This window comes from Phyllobates terribilis, unplaced genomic scaffold, assembly GCF_046119375.1.
Source record: "Phyllobates terribilis strain yellow unplaced genomic scaffold, ASM4611937v1 Scaffold_6__1_contigs__length_29720123, whole genome shotgun sequence".
Taxonomy (NCBI): domain Eukaryota; kingdom Metazoa; phylum Chordata; class Amphibia; order Anura; family Dendrobatidae; genus Phyllobates; species Phyllobates terribilis.
The window spans coordinates 1,263,516-1,279,864 of NW_027362766.1; the positions used below are offsets into that span (position 1 = coordinate 1,263,516).

The 16,349-nt window shown below is 44.6% G+C and overlaps 1 protein-coding gene across 2 annotated transcripts in view; it reads left to right on the forward strand.

The window, feature by feature from the left end:
- The window catches only part of NECTIN4 (nectin cell adhesion molecule 4), a 92,716-nt gene that overhangs the window by 55,617 nt on the left and 20,750 nt on the right, over positions 1–16,349 (forward strand). For both annotated transcript variants that reach the window (XM_073637243.1, XM_073637242.1), the window contains exons 2-4: positions 8,095–8,448; positions 8,666–8,956; positions 9,143–9,254. In XM_073637243.1, the coding sequence (XP_073493344.1) occupies positions 8,095–8,448; positions 8,666–8,956; positions 9,143–9,254 (757 nt within the window). The remainder of the gene's footprint in view (positions 1–8,094; positions 8,449–8,665; positions 8,957–9,142; positions 9,255–16,349) is intronic.

The following is a 16,349-nucleotide window of genomic DNA, read 5'->3' on the forward strand; positions in this document are numbered from 1 at the left end:
CTCCCGCCTCTAATACAGTCATGTACATTATATACAGATACCTCCCGCCTCTAATACAGTCATGTACATTATATACCGATACCTCCCGCCTCTAATACGGTCATGTACATTATATACAGATACCTCCTGCCTCTAATACAGTCATGTACATTATATACCGATACCTCCTGCCTCTAATACGGTCATGTACATTATATACCGATACCTCCCGCCTCTAATACGGTCATGTACATTATATACAGATACCTCCCGCCTCTAATACAGTCATGTACATTATATACAGATACCTCCCGCCTCTAATACAGTCATGTACATTATATACCGATACCTCCCGCCTCTAATACGGTCATGTACATTATATACAGATACCTCCTGCCTCTAATACGGTCATGTACATTATATACCGATACCTCCCGCCTCTAATACGGTCATGTACATTATATACAGATACCTCCCGCCTCTAATACAGTCATGTACATTATATACCGATACCTCCTGCCTCTAATACAGTCATGTACATTATATACAGATACCTCCCGCCTCTAATACAGTCATGTACATTATATACAGATACCTCCTGCCTCTAATACAGTCATGTACATTATATACCGATACCTCCCGCCTCTAATACAGTCATGTACATTATATACAGATACCTCCCGCCTCTAATACAGTCATGTACATTATATACAGATACCTCCCGCCTCTAATACGGTCATGTACATTATATACAGATACCTCCCGCCTCTAATACGGTCATGCACATTATATACCGATACCTCCCGCCTCTAATACGGTCATGTACATTGTATACAGATACCTCCCGCCTCTAATACAGTCATGTACATTATATACCGATACCTCCCGCCTCTAATACAGTCATGTACATTATATACAGATACCTCCCGCCTCTAATACAGTCATGTACATTATATACCGATACCTCCCGCCTCTAATACAGTCATGTACATTATATACCGATACCTCCCGCCTCTAATACAGTCATGTACATTATATACCGATACCTCCCGCCTCTAATACAGTCATGTACATTATATACCGATACCTCCCGCCTCTAATACAGTCATGTACATTATATACAGATACCTCCTGCCTCTAATACAGTCATGTACATTATATACAGATACCTCCCGCCTCTAATACAGTCATGTACATTATATACAGATACCTCCCGCCTCTAATACAGTCATGTACATTATATACACATACCTCCCGCCTCTAATACAGTCATGTACATTATATACAGATACCTCCTGCCTCTAATACAGTCATGTACATTATATACAGATACCTCCCGCCTCTAATACAGTCATGTACATTATATACAGATACCTCCTGCCTCTAATACAGTCATGTACATTATATACCGATACCTCCCGCCTCTAATACAGTCATGTACATTATATACAGATACCTCCCGCCTCTAATACAGTCATGTACATTATATACAGATACCTCCCGCCTCTAATACAGTCATGTACATTATATACAGATACCTCCCGCCTCTAATACAGTCATGTACATTATATACAGATACCTCCCGCCTCTAATACAGTCATGTACATTATATACAGATACCTCCCGCCTCTAATACAGTCATGTACATTATATACAGATACCTCCCGCCTCTAATACAGTCATGTACATTATATACAGATACCTCCCGCCTCTAATACAGTCATGTACATTATATACAGATACCTCCCGCCTCTAATACAGTCATGTACATTATATACAGATACCTCCCGCCTCTAATACAGTCATGTACATTATATACAGATACCTCCCGCCTCTAATACAGTCATGTACATTATATACCGATACCTCCCGCCTCTAATACGGTCATGTACATTATATACAGATACCTCCTGCCTCTAATACGGTCATGTACATTATATACCGATACCTCCTGCCTCTAATACGGTCATGTACATTATATACCGATACCTCCCGCCTCTAATACGGTCATGTACATTATATACAGATACCTCCCGCCTCTAATACAGTCATGTACATTATATACAGATACCTCCCGCCTCTAATACAGTCATGTACATTATATACCGATATCTCCCGCCTCTAATACGGTCATGTACATTATATACAGATACCTCCTGCCTCTAATACAGTCATGTACATTATATACCGATACCTCCCGCCTCTAATACGGTCATGTACATTATATACAGATACCTCCCGCCTCTAATACAGTCATGTACATTATATACCGATACCTCCTGCCTCTAATACAGTCATGTACATTATATACAGATACCTCCCGCCTCTAATACAGTCATGTACATTATATACAGATACCTCCTGCCTCTAATACAGTCATGTACATTATATACCGATACCTCCCGCCTCTAATACAGTCATGTACATTATATACAGATACCTCCCGCCTCTAATACAGTCATGTACATTATATACAGATACCTCCCGCCTCTAATACGGTCATGTACATTATATACAGATACCTCCCGCCTGTAATACGGTCATGTACATTATATACCGATACCTCCCGCCTCTAATACGGTCATGTACATTATATACCGATACCTCCCGCCTCTAATACAGTCATGTACATTATATACAGATACCTCCCGCCTCTAATACAGTCATGTACATTATATACAGATACCTCCCGCCTCTAATACAGTCATGTACATTATATACCGATACCTCCCACCTCTAATACAGTCATGTACATTATATACAGATACCTCCCGCCTCTAATACAGTCATGTACATTATATACCGATACCTCCCGCCTCTAATACAGTCATGTACATTATATACAGATACCTCCCGCCTCTAATACAGTCATGTACATTATATACAGATACCTCCCGCCTCTAATACAGTCATGTACATTATATACCGATACCTCCCACCTCTAATACAGTCATGTACATTATATACCGATACCTCCCGCCTCTAATACGGTCATGTACATTATATACCGATACCTCCCGCCTCTAATACGGTCATGTACATTATATACCGATACCTCCCGCCTCTAATACAGTCATGTACATTATATACCGATACCTCCCGCCTCTAATACGGTCATGTACATTGTATACAGATACCTCCCGCCTCTAATACAGTCATGTACATTATATACCGATACCTCCCGCCTCTAATACAGTCATGTACATTATATACAGATACCTCCCGCCTCTAATACAGTCATGTACATTGTATTTCAGAGGTCTGGTGTCTTTCGGCTGTGGGTCAGGGAATGAAGTTATGTATTGGTTCATTATTCCTCTGGGGACATTTTCTTCTTGTGTCAGTGAATGGAAAGTTCTGTTTTTCTGTGTAATTGTGACTCTTTATCCTTAGTAATTTACCTGGTGAGAAAATTAATGAAAAATATGAGCTTCTTAGAAAAGATCAGAAACCATAGTACAATTATCTTTTTGGGGTGTTCTTCAGCTGTTTGATTTCGCGGAAATTCTTCCCTATGTCAGGGAACCAAAAGAGGAAAGAGGAGCTGTTGATGGAGAAACATTTCTACTTCTTCATTAACGTGCACACTTATCTTGACCATTTGTCAAAGACAATGGAGGAATTAAACAATGCCAGACCCCTGTCTCCCTACCAGACATCTCTGTCCTTCTCCAGAATCATCTGTCAGTCACTTCAAGGACTTGGTGTCCCTCCCTTCTGGACCACTCTGCTCCATCCCTCTGGACTCATCTGTCCCTCCCCTCCAGACTCCTCTTTAGCTACCCTCTGAACTACACTATCCCACCCTTGCGGACCTCTCTGCTTTCACCTCTGGATATCCCCGTCCAGACCCAACTGTTCCTTCCAGAAAGACCTTTGTGTACTTTACTCCGGACCACTCTTTCCGTTTAGGCCCATCTGGTGCCTCTGTCAATTTGGGCCCCTCTGTTCCTTCCCTCTTGACTCTTCTGTCCATTTGGGCTGCTGTGTCCCTCTCCTCTGAACCCCTCTGTCCATTTGTGCCCTTTTATTTTTTCCCTCCGGACCCTTGTGTCTCTCCCCTCTGGACTCTGGTGTCCATTGGGGCCCCTCTGTCCCTCCCCTTCGGTCCCCTCTCTGTCTGTCCTTTGTTCCTCCCCTCCGGACCCTTCTGTTTGTCTGTGGGTCTACTTGTCTATCTACTGCTCTCACATTTTAAGCTGTCACCATTGTAGAATTTGCATTATGGGTTATTTCCTGTGAGTCGCTACAGGTCTCATGGGGGAGGTGATATCTTTGAGGTAGGACAGAAGTTGCTGACTAATATTTCAGCACCCTTTTTTCAGGGTTTTGCTTTGCCCCGGACTTGGCTGAGTATTAACAAGTTTTTGCATGATGCAGAGTAATATGTGGAATCCAGAGCATCAGGTTTTTCTAGTATAAGGCGCCTGTCAACATTTTTTGCTTGATTTGGCTGATAGGAAGTCTTGAATGTGACTTATGACCCTGTCACCCGCCCTTCCTGCCTGATCAGAAAAGTGAGGTGTCCAAAAATGACTTCTCCACAAAGGAGCCTTGGTTCATATACAAGGCTCTAGTATAGGCCCATGGCTAAGTTACAAGCTCAGGTACAAGGCTCGAGCACATGACTCAGGGACAAAGCTCAGGCACTTGGCTTGATACAATGCTCGGGTATACAGCTCAGGCACTTGGCTTGATACAATGCTCGGGTATACAGCTCAGGCACTTGGCTTGATACAATGCTCGGGTATACAGCTCAGGCACTTGGCTTGATACAATGCTCGGGTATACAGCTCAGGCACTTGGCTTGATACAATGCTCGGGTATACAGCTCAGGCACTTGGCTTGATACAATGCTCGGGTATACAGCTCAGGCACTTGGCTTGATACAATGCTCGGGTATACAGCTCAGGCACTTGGCTTGATACAATGCTCGGGTATACAGCTCAGGCACTTGGCTTGATACAATGCTCGGGTATACAGCTCAGGCACTTGGCTTGATACAATGCTCGGGTATACAGCTCAGGCACTTGGCTTGATACAATGCTCGGGTATACGGCTCAGGCACTTGGCTTGATACAATGCTCGGGTATACAGCTCAGGCACTTGGCTTGATACAATGCTCGGGTATACAGCTCAGGCACTTGGCTTGATACAATGCTCGGGTATACAGCTCAGGCACTTGGCTTGATACAATGCTCGGGTATACAGCTCAGGCACTTGGCTTGATACAATGCTCGGGTATACGGCTCAGGCACTTGGCTTGATACAATGCTCGGGTATACAGCTCAGGCACTTGGCTTGATACAATGCTCGGGTATACAGCTCAGGCACTTGGCTTGATACAATGCTCGGGTATACAGCTCAGGCACTTGGCTTGATACAATGCTCGGGTATACAGCTCAGGCACTTGGCTTGATACAATGCTCGGGTATACGGCTCAGGCACTTGATTCAATACATTTCTAAAGTATATGGCTCAGGAACATGATTCAGGGACAGTTCTCAGATATATGGCTCATGGAGAAGTCTCAAGCAATTGGCTCAGGTGCAAGGCTCTGGCACATGGCTCAGTTGTGAAGTGAGGGGCTAGAAAGTTCTACAATAAAAATCAATAAAAGCATTGTTCTAATTGTAGTCAAATGCAAAAATGATGTCATCATAGAGAGCATTTAAGGACACCATGTGCCTTGTACAGTACAGACCAAAAGTTTGGACACACCTTCTCATTTAAAGATTTTTCTGTATTTTCCTGACTATGAAAATTGTACATTCACACTGAAGGCATCAAAACTATGAATTAACACATGTGGGATTATGTACTTAACAAAAAAGTGTGAAACCACTGAAAATATGTCTTATATTCTAGGTCCTTCACAGTAGCCACCTTTTGCTTTGATGACTGCTTTGCACACTCTTGGCATTCTCTTGATGAGCTTCAAGAGGTAGTCACCAGAAATGGTCTTCCAACAATCTTGAAGGAGTTCCCAGAGATGCTTAGCACTTGTTGGCCCTTTTGCCGTCACTCTGCGGTCCAGCTCACCCCAAACCATCTCGATTGGGTTCAGGTCTGGTGACTGTGGAGGTCAGGTCATCTGGCGTAGCCCCCCATCACTCTCCTTCTTGGTCAAATAGCCCTTACACAGCCTGGAGGTGTGTTTATGGTCATTGTCCTGTTGAAAACTAAATGATGGTCCAACTAAACGCAAACCGGATGGAATAGCATGCCGCTGCAAGATGCTGTGGTAGCCATGCTGGTTCAGTATGCCTTCAATTTTGAATAAATCCCCAACAGTGTCACCAGCAAAGCACCCCCACACCATCACACCTCCTCCTCCATGCTTCACGGTGGGAACCAGGCATGTAGAGTCCATCCGTTCACCTTTTCTGCGTCGCACAAAGACACGGTGGTTGGAACCAAAGATCTCAAATTTGGACTCATCAGACCAAAGCACAGATTTCCACTGGTCTAATGTCCATTCCTTGTGTTCTTTAACCCAAACAAGTCTTTTCTGCTTGTTGCCTGTCCTTAGCAGTGGTTTCCTAGCAGCTATTTTACCATGAAGGCCTGCTACACAAAGTCTCCTCTTAACAGTTGTTGTAGAGATGTGTCTGCTGCTAGAACTCTGTGTGGCATTGACCTGGTCTCTAATCTGAGCTGCTGTTAACCTGCGATTTCTGAGGCTGGTGACTCGGATAAACTTATCCTCAGAAGCAGAGGTGACTCTTGGTCTTCCTTTCCTGGGGCGGTCCTCATGTGAGCCAGTTTCTTTGTAGCGCTTGATGGTTTTTGCAACTGCACTTGGGGACACTTTCAAAGTTTTCTCAATTTTTCGGACTGACTGACCTTCATTTCTTAAAGTAATGATGGCCACTCGTTTTTTTTTACTTAGCTGCTTTTTTCTTGCCATAATACAAATTCTAACAGTCTATTCAGTAGGACTATCAGCTGTGTATCCACCAGACTTCTGCACAACACAACTGATGGTCCCAACCCCATTTATAAGGCAAGAAATCCCACTTATTAAACCTGACAGGGCACACCTGTGAAGTGAAAACCATTTCCGGTGACTACCTCTTGAAGCTCATCAAGAGAATGCCAAGAGTGTGCAAAGCAGTCATCAAAGCTAAAGGTGGCTACTTTGAAGAACTTAGAATATAAGACATATTTTCAGTTGTTTCACACTTTTTTGTTAAGTATATAATTCCACATGTGTTAATTCATAGTTTTGATGCCTTCAGTGTGAATGTACAATTTTCATAGTCATGAAAATCCAGAAAAATCTTTAAATGAAGTGTGTCCAAACTTTTGGTCTGTACTGTATATCATAACTCCCTTGCCTACTGTGCCCTTTTTGATGCCATCCATCAGCAAGGACAGATCCTAGATGAAGACATATCAGAGTTCTCTGAAATGCAGTAATCTATCATCAGACATACACATAGTAAATATCACACACCCCAGTCACACTACAGGTTCCTCCGAGATCTGATGGTAGTCACCCTCGATGGTCACAGTGCGCTCACAAGCCAAAACCTGCTCACCTGAGCCTGGCCCGCTGTGGGTGATTTGTGAACAATACCTTCCATTGTCATATACTCATCCAAGAAGATGTACAAATAACCAAACTGAATGAAGAAAGATAGCAAGGGTCTTCTTGACATCATTTGGATTGTGATACTGTAGGGTCTGCCAAATACTAGAGTTAAGAAGGATGATAGCGGGGGTCATCTAGACATATGGGCGGTAAAACTGTAGGGTGTGCCCTATACTAGAGGTAAGGAGCATGACAGCAGAGGGCTTCTACATATCATAAGGATGGTAGAACTGTTGGGCTCCTGTTCGTATCACTCAAGTGCCAAGACAGAAAGACCATCAAGGGGACCTTCAGTGTATGTATTTATCCAAGGGGGTTTGGTCTCTGCAGTGTGTGATGTATAAGAACCACGGTGGAGGATTTGCGGAGCTAGGACTCTATGTAGGAAGAGTATTCATTTACGGAACCCCAGAGCTGAAGGGAGAAGATATGAGGAGGCACATAGCCCCATGTCTTAGTTGAGGTGGCGTAGCAGGTTGACCCATGTCTTGGGTATTGATGCTCTTGTCTCTTCACAGGAAGTTTGGCCGGAATTGTAAGGACAGAAAATGGAGTCACCGTAGTCCTGGGATTAGATGTCTCCCTTACATGTTATTATGAAGCCCAAGAACTAGAAAAGGTCACTCAAGTGATCTGGTCAAAGAAAGTTATGAATGGTCAAAGCACGCAAATTGCCATTCTAAACACAGAGTTTGGTGCTCATGTCACTCATGAGTATGAAGGAAGAGTAAAGGAAAAATCTCCTTTAAAGCCAGAAGATGGGACAATAATCCTAAAGAACGTTGTCCAGGCGGATGAAGGTGTCTACCAGTGTCGTGTCTACACATTCCCAGCAGGAACCTTTGAGGCTGATGTGACACTAAAGGTGCTAGGTAAGAAGAGTGACATGTAAGGTAGACACTAATCCTACGCCATTTATCCCTGCAGGGTGGTGTAGGTGAGACAAGCATGGTGGCACGTTGGTAACACCAGATCTACCATTGAGTTGCCTGCTAGATAAGTGTAATAAAAAAGAAGCCCGACCACTACGTGAACAAGGGCTGTAGGTTTTCAGTATGGTTTTAATTCCTGTTTTCTTGTTCCATGTAGTGCCTCCTTTGCCAACATTGAACCCGGGTCCATCGCTGGTAGAGGGAGTGGGTCTGAGCCTCGCTGCCTCCTGTACAGCTGAGGGGAACCCTGCTCCCAGCCTGACATGGGAAACTGAAGTGTCTGGGAAGAATACATCTCACACGTATTCTCACTCTCGATCGGCCTCAGTGACTAGTGAATTTTTTGTGGTCCCAACTCGAAGTATGCACAAAAAGTTGCTGACCTGCGTGGTGTCCCACCCAGTGTTCCAGCAGGAGAAGAGGATCACACATGTGCTGGAGGTGGAATGTAAGTACTTGCTATGTTCCCATGCCACAAAGAGTTTGATGGAGTCTGCACTTCATTTGAGGTCTCCTGGATTTGCCAGATTGTTGGTTTTGTACACTGGAGCTTGGTGGAGCTCCTTCTCTGCCCGCACTGGTTACTAGTCAATGTTGTGTGCTGTTCTAATAGAATATTCCATGTTTCCTACAGACCTGGCTGACGTCACCATACAAGGTCATGATCATTGGTTTGTTGGAAAAAATGACGCAGCCCTCAAGTGTTTTTGTGATGGGCATCCAAACCCCCAATACATGTGGTTCAGGTAATGCCAATAATAAACTGCAGTGACATTAGTCTGTGCACAACCATGTATATGACGCGCCCCCTGGGGCCGTGGGGTACTTGGCAGTCGGGCCGGTCCTTTTCTGGGGTAGTCACTATGGCAGTGACCCGGTCCGTGGCCCCGGGCGGTCAAATAATTAAAGAAAAGGGAGAATAAAGTTTTTGGGATAATGTTCGTGACGCCTCCTGAGTAGAGATGAGTGTTGTTCGACTAGAACTGTTCGCCAATCTCAAATTCGAGCTGTTTTGGGCGGTGTTCGAGTTGTTCGACGAACCCGAACGATTTGCAAAAAATTCGGCTGTTCGAGGTTATGTTCAATAACTGTTCGTGCACCAAAAGCGTGTCCTGCATGTCTGGCGCTATTTAGAGCACCAATCATGCAGGGATTGTCTGCCACTCACTGTAATGCCACAGCCATGGTGGTTGTGGCATTACAGTGATTGCCCAAATCGATGGGAACAGTGCCAACAGTGAAACATGAAAAGCCGGCAATTCAGCAGCGGCATACACCTGTACCCGACAATTTAGAACCGAAAGAATAGAGCTTCACACATAGATTAGATAGATATAAACATGTCAGTCACATATATATGAAGTACAGTGACAGTGTTGCTTACTGTACTTGTCATTTAGCGTAAAGGATTTATCAAAAAAAATAATAGTGTTTTCATGCACCGTCTCTTTAAAAAAGCCGGCCGGCAATTCAGCAGCGGTACCCGACAATGTAGAACAGAAAGAATAGAGCATCACACATAGATTAGATAGATAGAAACATGTCAGTCACATATATATGAAGTACAGTGATAGTGTTGGTTACTGTTCTTGTCATTTAGTATTAAAATAAAGGATTTATTATTAAAAAAATTGGCGTGGGGTTCCCCTTAATTTTAGGCTCTAGCGGAGGTTAAGCAGACGGCTGGGGCAGATGTTTGAAGCCTGGGAAGGGGGTAATACCCACGGAGCTTCCCAGGCTACTAATATCAGCCCCCAGCTGAATACATAGCCTTTACTAGCTATTAAAATGGGGGACCCCCCCAAAAAAATGACGTGGGGTCCCCCTTAATTTAATAGCTAGCAAAGGCTAGGCAGACAGCTGGGGGCTGATATTAATAGCCCAGGAAGGGAGCCATGAATATTGGCCCCCTCCCAGGCTAGAAACACCAGCCGTCAGCCGCCCCAGAAATGGCGCATTCATAGGATGCGCCAATTCTGGCACTTAGTCTCGCTCTTCCACGCTGCCCTGGTGCGGTGGCAGGGGGTAATAGGGCTGGGGTTGATGTCAGCTTATAATGCCAGCTGACATCAAGCCCAGGTTAGTAATGGAGAGGCGTCTATAAGACATCCCCATTACTAACCCCATAGTCAAAGTTAAAAAAAAACACAAACACCCAGAATAAAGTCCTTTAATTGAAATAAAGACACAATCCTTTATTGTTCTAAATTAAACCATACTTACCATCACGCCCATTCCAGCTGAAGCCAACGATCTCCTGCAATAAAAGAAAAATAATAAAGCAACCTCATCCTTACCTTTCCATGGTTCCCACGACAGCTTCAGCTCTGCTACATCGAGATGACAGGCTGGACCGCAGCAGAACGCTGCCATCCAGCCTCTCATCCCGCAGACACTGAGAAGCGCCTGCTTGCTTGCGCTGCTCAGCGTCTCTCTGTGACGACATCCAGATGAGCCGAGTTCATGTCCAATGAACTCGGCTCACCTCATGCACGTCACTGACAGCGTGGGAAAATTCTCACGCTGAAGCGGTGAGTGCAGGAGAATTTTCCCAAGCTGTCAGTGACGTGCATAAGGTGAGCTCATGTCCAATGAACTCAGCTCACCTCCTGCACGTCACTGACAGCGTGGGAGAATTCTCCTGCACTCACCGCTTCAGCGTTAGAATTTTCCCACGCTGTCAGTGACGTGCATGAGGTGAGCCGAGTTCATTGGACATGAACTCGGCTCATCTGGATGTCGTCACAGAGAGACGCTGAGCAGCGCAAGCAAGCCTGCGCTTCTCAGTGTCTGCGGGATGAGAGGCTGGATGGCAGCGTTCTGCTGCGGTCCAGCCTGTCATCTCGATGTAGCAGAGCTGAAGCTGTCGTGGGAACCATGGAAAGGTAAGGATGAGGTTGCTTTATTATTTTTCTTTTATTGCAGGAGATCGTTGGCTTCAGCTGGAATGGGCGTGATGGTAAGTATGGTTTAATTTAGAACAATAAAGGATTGTGTCTTTATTTCAATTAAAGGACTTTATTCTGGGTGTTGTGTTTTTTTTAACTTTGACTATGGGGTTAGTAATGGGGGTGTCTTATAGACGCCTCTCCATTACTAACCTGGGCTTGATGTCAGCTGGCATTATAAGCTGACATCAACCCCAGCCCTATTACCCCCTGCCACCGCACCAGGGCAGCGTGGAAGAGCGAGGCTAAGTGCCAGAATTGGCGCATCCTATGAATGCGCCATTTCTGGGGCGGCTGACGGCTGGTGTTTCTAGCCTGGGAGGGGGCCAATATTCATGGCTCCCTTCCTGGGCTATTAATATCAGCCCCCAGCTGTCTGCCTAGCCTTTGCTAGCTATTAAATTAGGGGGGACCCCACGTCATTTTTTTGGGGGGTCCCCCATTTTAATAGCTAGTAAAGGCTATGTATTCAGCTGGGGGCTGATATTAGTAGCCTGGGAAGCTCCGTGGGTATTACCCCCTTCCCAGGCTTCAAACATCTGCCCCAGCCGTCTGCTTAACCTCCGCTAGAGCCTAAAATTAAGGGGAACCCCACGCCAATTTTTTTAATAATAAATCCTTTATTTTAATACTAAATGACAAGTACAGTAACCAGCACTGTCACTGTACTTATTATATATGTGACTGACATGTTTCTATCTATCTAATCTATGTGTGAAGCTCTATTCTGTCTGTTATAAATTGTCGGGTACCGCTGCTGAATTGCCGGCCGGCTTTTTTAAAGAGACGGTGCATGAAAACACTAATATTTTTTTTAATAAATCCTTTACACTAAATGACAAGTGCAGTAACCAACACTGTCACTGTGCTTCTTATATGTGTGACTGACATGTTTCTATCTATCTAATCTATGTGTGATGCTCTATTCCTTCTTGTCTAAATTGTCGGGTACCGGTGTATGCCGCTGCTGAATTTGCCGGCCGGCTTTTTTAAAGAGAGTGTCTTCTGAGCAGTTTGTCAGCTTTTAGACACCTTTGCAGGTGTTTTCTATGTGTTTCTATGTGTTTTTGTTTGCCTGCCATTGGTTTTAACGGTGTTCGATGGTGTTCTAAGGTGTTCGACGAACAGTTCCACGAACAGTTCCTCGAACATCCCGGTGTTCGACGAACCGAACCGAACCCGAACACTACGGGGGTGGCTCAACACTACTCCTGAGCTCTCAACTCCCAACTGACTGACTCTCTAGAACTTTCTACCCTTCTTTTTATACTCCTACCCTCTGTGCTCCACTGAACTTCTTCCTCCACCCACACCCACTACATGGTTCCCTCTCTCTTGGTTCCCCCCCTTCCAGCCAGGGACAGGGCTCAGCAGTGACCAAGTGCATCTTGCCCCTCCTGCTTGTCTGGAGTGGTGTAGTGTTGTATGTGGGTGTGTGGGTCCCTGGTAGTGCTCCCTCCTTACTTGAGAGTGAGGTACCATGCCTCTGGATGAGATGCAGTACCTCTGTGGCAACTGGACCCGCAGGGGCGCCACATATACCTTTATTAAAGAGTAAATTCTGTGGTTACTCTGCCCACTCCAGACCTATCTAATCCTTTCAGACTGTCTCCCTCTAGAAACCTGTCTCATTCCAAACCATCTGATCTCATACAGATTCCTCCATTCTCTTCCTGGTTCAACTTGGCTTCTCCTCCAGACTCCTCCTCCAGACTCCTCTTCCAGACACCACATGTCCTCTTCTAGATGTCTCTGTCTTAATCTAGACACCTACGTTCATCTCCAGACACCTCTGTCCACTTGCAGATTCCCATGTCCTCTTAAAAACCTCCATGTCCTCTCCCAGATCCCTCTGTCCTTCTATAAATTCTGCTCTAGTCCTGTAGATTCCTCTTTTCTTTTCCAGACTACTGTCTACTTCCAGAATACTCCTTCAAAGTCCCATGTTCTTTTCAAGATGCATCTGTCGTCTTCCAGACTCTGTTTTTCTCCTCCAGACTCCTCTGTTATCCTTGAGATGCCTCTCTCCTCTTCCAAATTCCTCTGTCCTCCTCCAGACTCTGATCTCCTCCTCCAGAATGCACTGTCTTTTTCCTGATGCTGCTGTCCTCTTCCATCCTCTGTACCTTCTGCCCTCTCTTTCTCCTCTGTCTCCCCTCTGTTCTACATTGTTTTTTTCTTCTCTCCTCTATTTCCTCCTCTGTCTCTTCCTTTCCTCTGGATCTTTTCTCCTCTGTACCTTCTGCCCTTTCTTTCTCCTCTGTCTTCCCTCTGTTCTACATTCTGTTTTTTTCTTCTCTCCTCTATTTTCTCCTCTGTCTCTTCCTTTCCTCTGGATCTTTTCTCCTCTGTACTTTCTGCCCTTTCTTTCTCCTCTGTCTCCCCTCTGTTCTACATTCTGTTTTTTTCTTCTCTCCTCTATTTTCTCCTCTGTCTCTTCCTTTCCTCTGGATCTTTTCTCCTCTGTACCTTCTGCCCTCTCTTTCTCCTCTGTCTTCCCTCTGTTCTACATTCTGTTTTTTTCTTCTCTCCTCTATTTTCTCTTCTGTCTCTTCCTTTCCTCTGGATCTTTTCTCCTCTGTACCTTCTGCCCTCTTTCTCCTCTGTCTTCCCTCTGTTCTACATTGTTTTTTTCTTCTCTCCTCTATTTCCTCCTCTGTCTCTTCCTTTCCTCTGGATCTTTTCTCCTCTGTACCTTCTGCCCTCTTTCTCCTCTGTCTTCCCTCTGTTCTACATTCTGTTTTTTTCTTCTCTCCTCTATTTTCTCCTCTGTCTCTTCCTTTCCTCTGGATCTTTTCTCCTCTGTACTTTCTGCCCTTTCTTTCTCCTCTGTCTCCCCTCTGTTCTACATTCTGTTTTTTTCTTCTCTCCTCTATTTTCTCCTCTGTCTCTTCCTTTCCTCTGGATCTTTTCTCCTCTGTACCTTCTGCCCTCTCTTTCTCCTCTGTCTTCCCTCTGTTCTACATTCTGTTTTTTTCTTCTCTCCTCTATTTTCTCTTCTGTCTCTTCCTTTCCTCTGGATCTTTTCTCCTCTGTACCTTCTGCCCTCTTTCTCCTCTGTCTTCCCTCTGTTCTACATTCTGTTTTTTTCTTCTCTCCTCTATTTTCTCCTCTGTCTCTTCCTTTCCTCTGGATCTTTTCTCCTCTGTACCTTCTGCCCTCTTTCTCCTCTGTCTCCCCTCTGTTCTACATTCTGTTTTTTTCTTCTCTCCTCTATTTTCTCCTCTGTCTCTTCCTTTCCGCTGGATCTTTTCTCCTCTATACCTTCTGCCCTCTTTCTCCTCTGTCTTCCCTCTGTTCTACATTCTGTTTTTTTCTTCTCTCCTCTATTTTCTCCTCTGTCTCTTCCTTTCCTCTGGATCTTTTCTCCTCTGTACTTTCTGCCCTTTCTTTCTCCTCTGTCTCCCCTCTGTTCTACATTCTGTTTTTTTCTTCTCTCCTCTATTTTCTCCTCTGTCTCTTCCTTTCCTCTGGATCTTTTCTCCTCTGTACCTTCTGCCCTCTCTTTCTCCTCTGTCTTCCCTCTGTTCTACATTCTGTTTTTTTCTTCTCTCCTCTATTTTCTCCTCTGTCTCTTCCTTTCCTCTGGATCTTTTCTCCTCTGTACTTTCTGCCCTTTCTTTCTCCTCTGTCTCCCCTCTGTTCTACATTCTGTTTTTTTCTTCTCTCCTCTATTTTCTCTTCTGTCTCTTCCTTTCCCCTGGATCTTTTCTCCTCTATACCTTCTGCCCTTTCTTTCTCCTCTGTCTCCCCTCTGTTCTACATTCTGTTTTTTTCTTCTCTCCTCTATTTTCTCCTCTGTCTCTTCCTTTCCTCTGGATCTTTTCTCCTCTGTACCTTCTGCCCTCTTTCTCCTCTGTCTTCCCTCTGTTCTACATTCTGTTTTTTTCTTCTCTCCTCTATTTTCTCCTCTGTCTCTTCCTTTCCCCTGGATCTTTTCTCCTCTATACCTTCTGCCCTTTCTTTCTCCTCTGTCTCCCCTCTGTTCTACATTCTGTTTTTTTCTTCTCTCCTCTATTTTCTCCTCTGTCTCTTCCTTTCCTCTGGATCTTTTCTCCTCTGTACCTTCTGCCCTCTTTCTCCTCTGTCTTCCCTCTGTTCTACATTCTGTTTTTTTCTTCTCTCCTCTATTTTCTCCTCTGTCTCTTCCTTTCCTCTGGATCTTTTCTCCTCTGTACTTTCTGCCCTTTCTTTCTCCTCTGTCTTCCCTCTGTTCTACATTCTGTTTTTTTCTTCTCTCCTCTATTTTCTCCTCTGTCTCTTCCTTTCCTCTGGATCTTTTCTCCTCTGTACCTTCTGCCCTCTTTCTCCTCTGTCTTCCTTCTGTTCTACATTCTGTTTTTTTCTTCTCTCCTCTATTTTCTCTTCTGTCTCTTCCTTTCCCCTGGATCTTTTCTCCTCTATACCTTCTGCCCTTTCTTTCTCCTCTGTCTCCCCTCTGTTCTACATTCTGTTTTTTTCTTCTCTCCTCTATTTTCTCCTCTGTCTCTTCCTTTCCTCTGGATCTTTTCTCCTCTGTACCTTCTGCCCTCTTTCTCCTCTGTCTTCCCTCTGTTCTACATTCTGTTTTTTTCTTCTCTCCTCTATTTTCTCCTCTGTCTCTTCCTTTCCTCTGGATCTTTTCTCCTCTGTACCTTCTGCCCTCTTTCTCCTCTGTCTTCCCTCTGTTCTACATTCTGTTTTTTTCTTCTCTCCTCTATTTTCTCCTCTGTCTCTTCCTTTCCCCTGGATCTTTTCTCCTCTATACCTTCTGCCCTTTCTTTCTCCTCTGTCTCCCCTCTGTTCTACATTCTGTTTTTTTCTTCTCTCCTCTATTTTCTCTTCTGTCTCTTCCTTTCTTCTGGATCTTTTCTCCTCTGTACCTTCTGCCCTCTTTCTCCTCTGTCTTCCCTC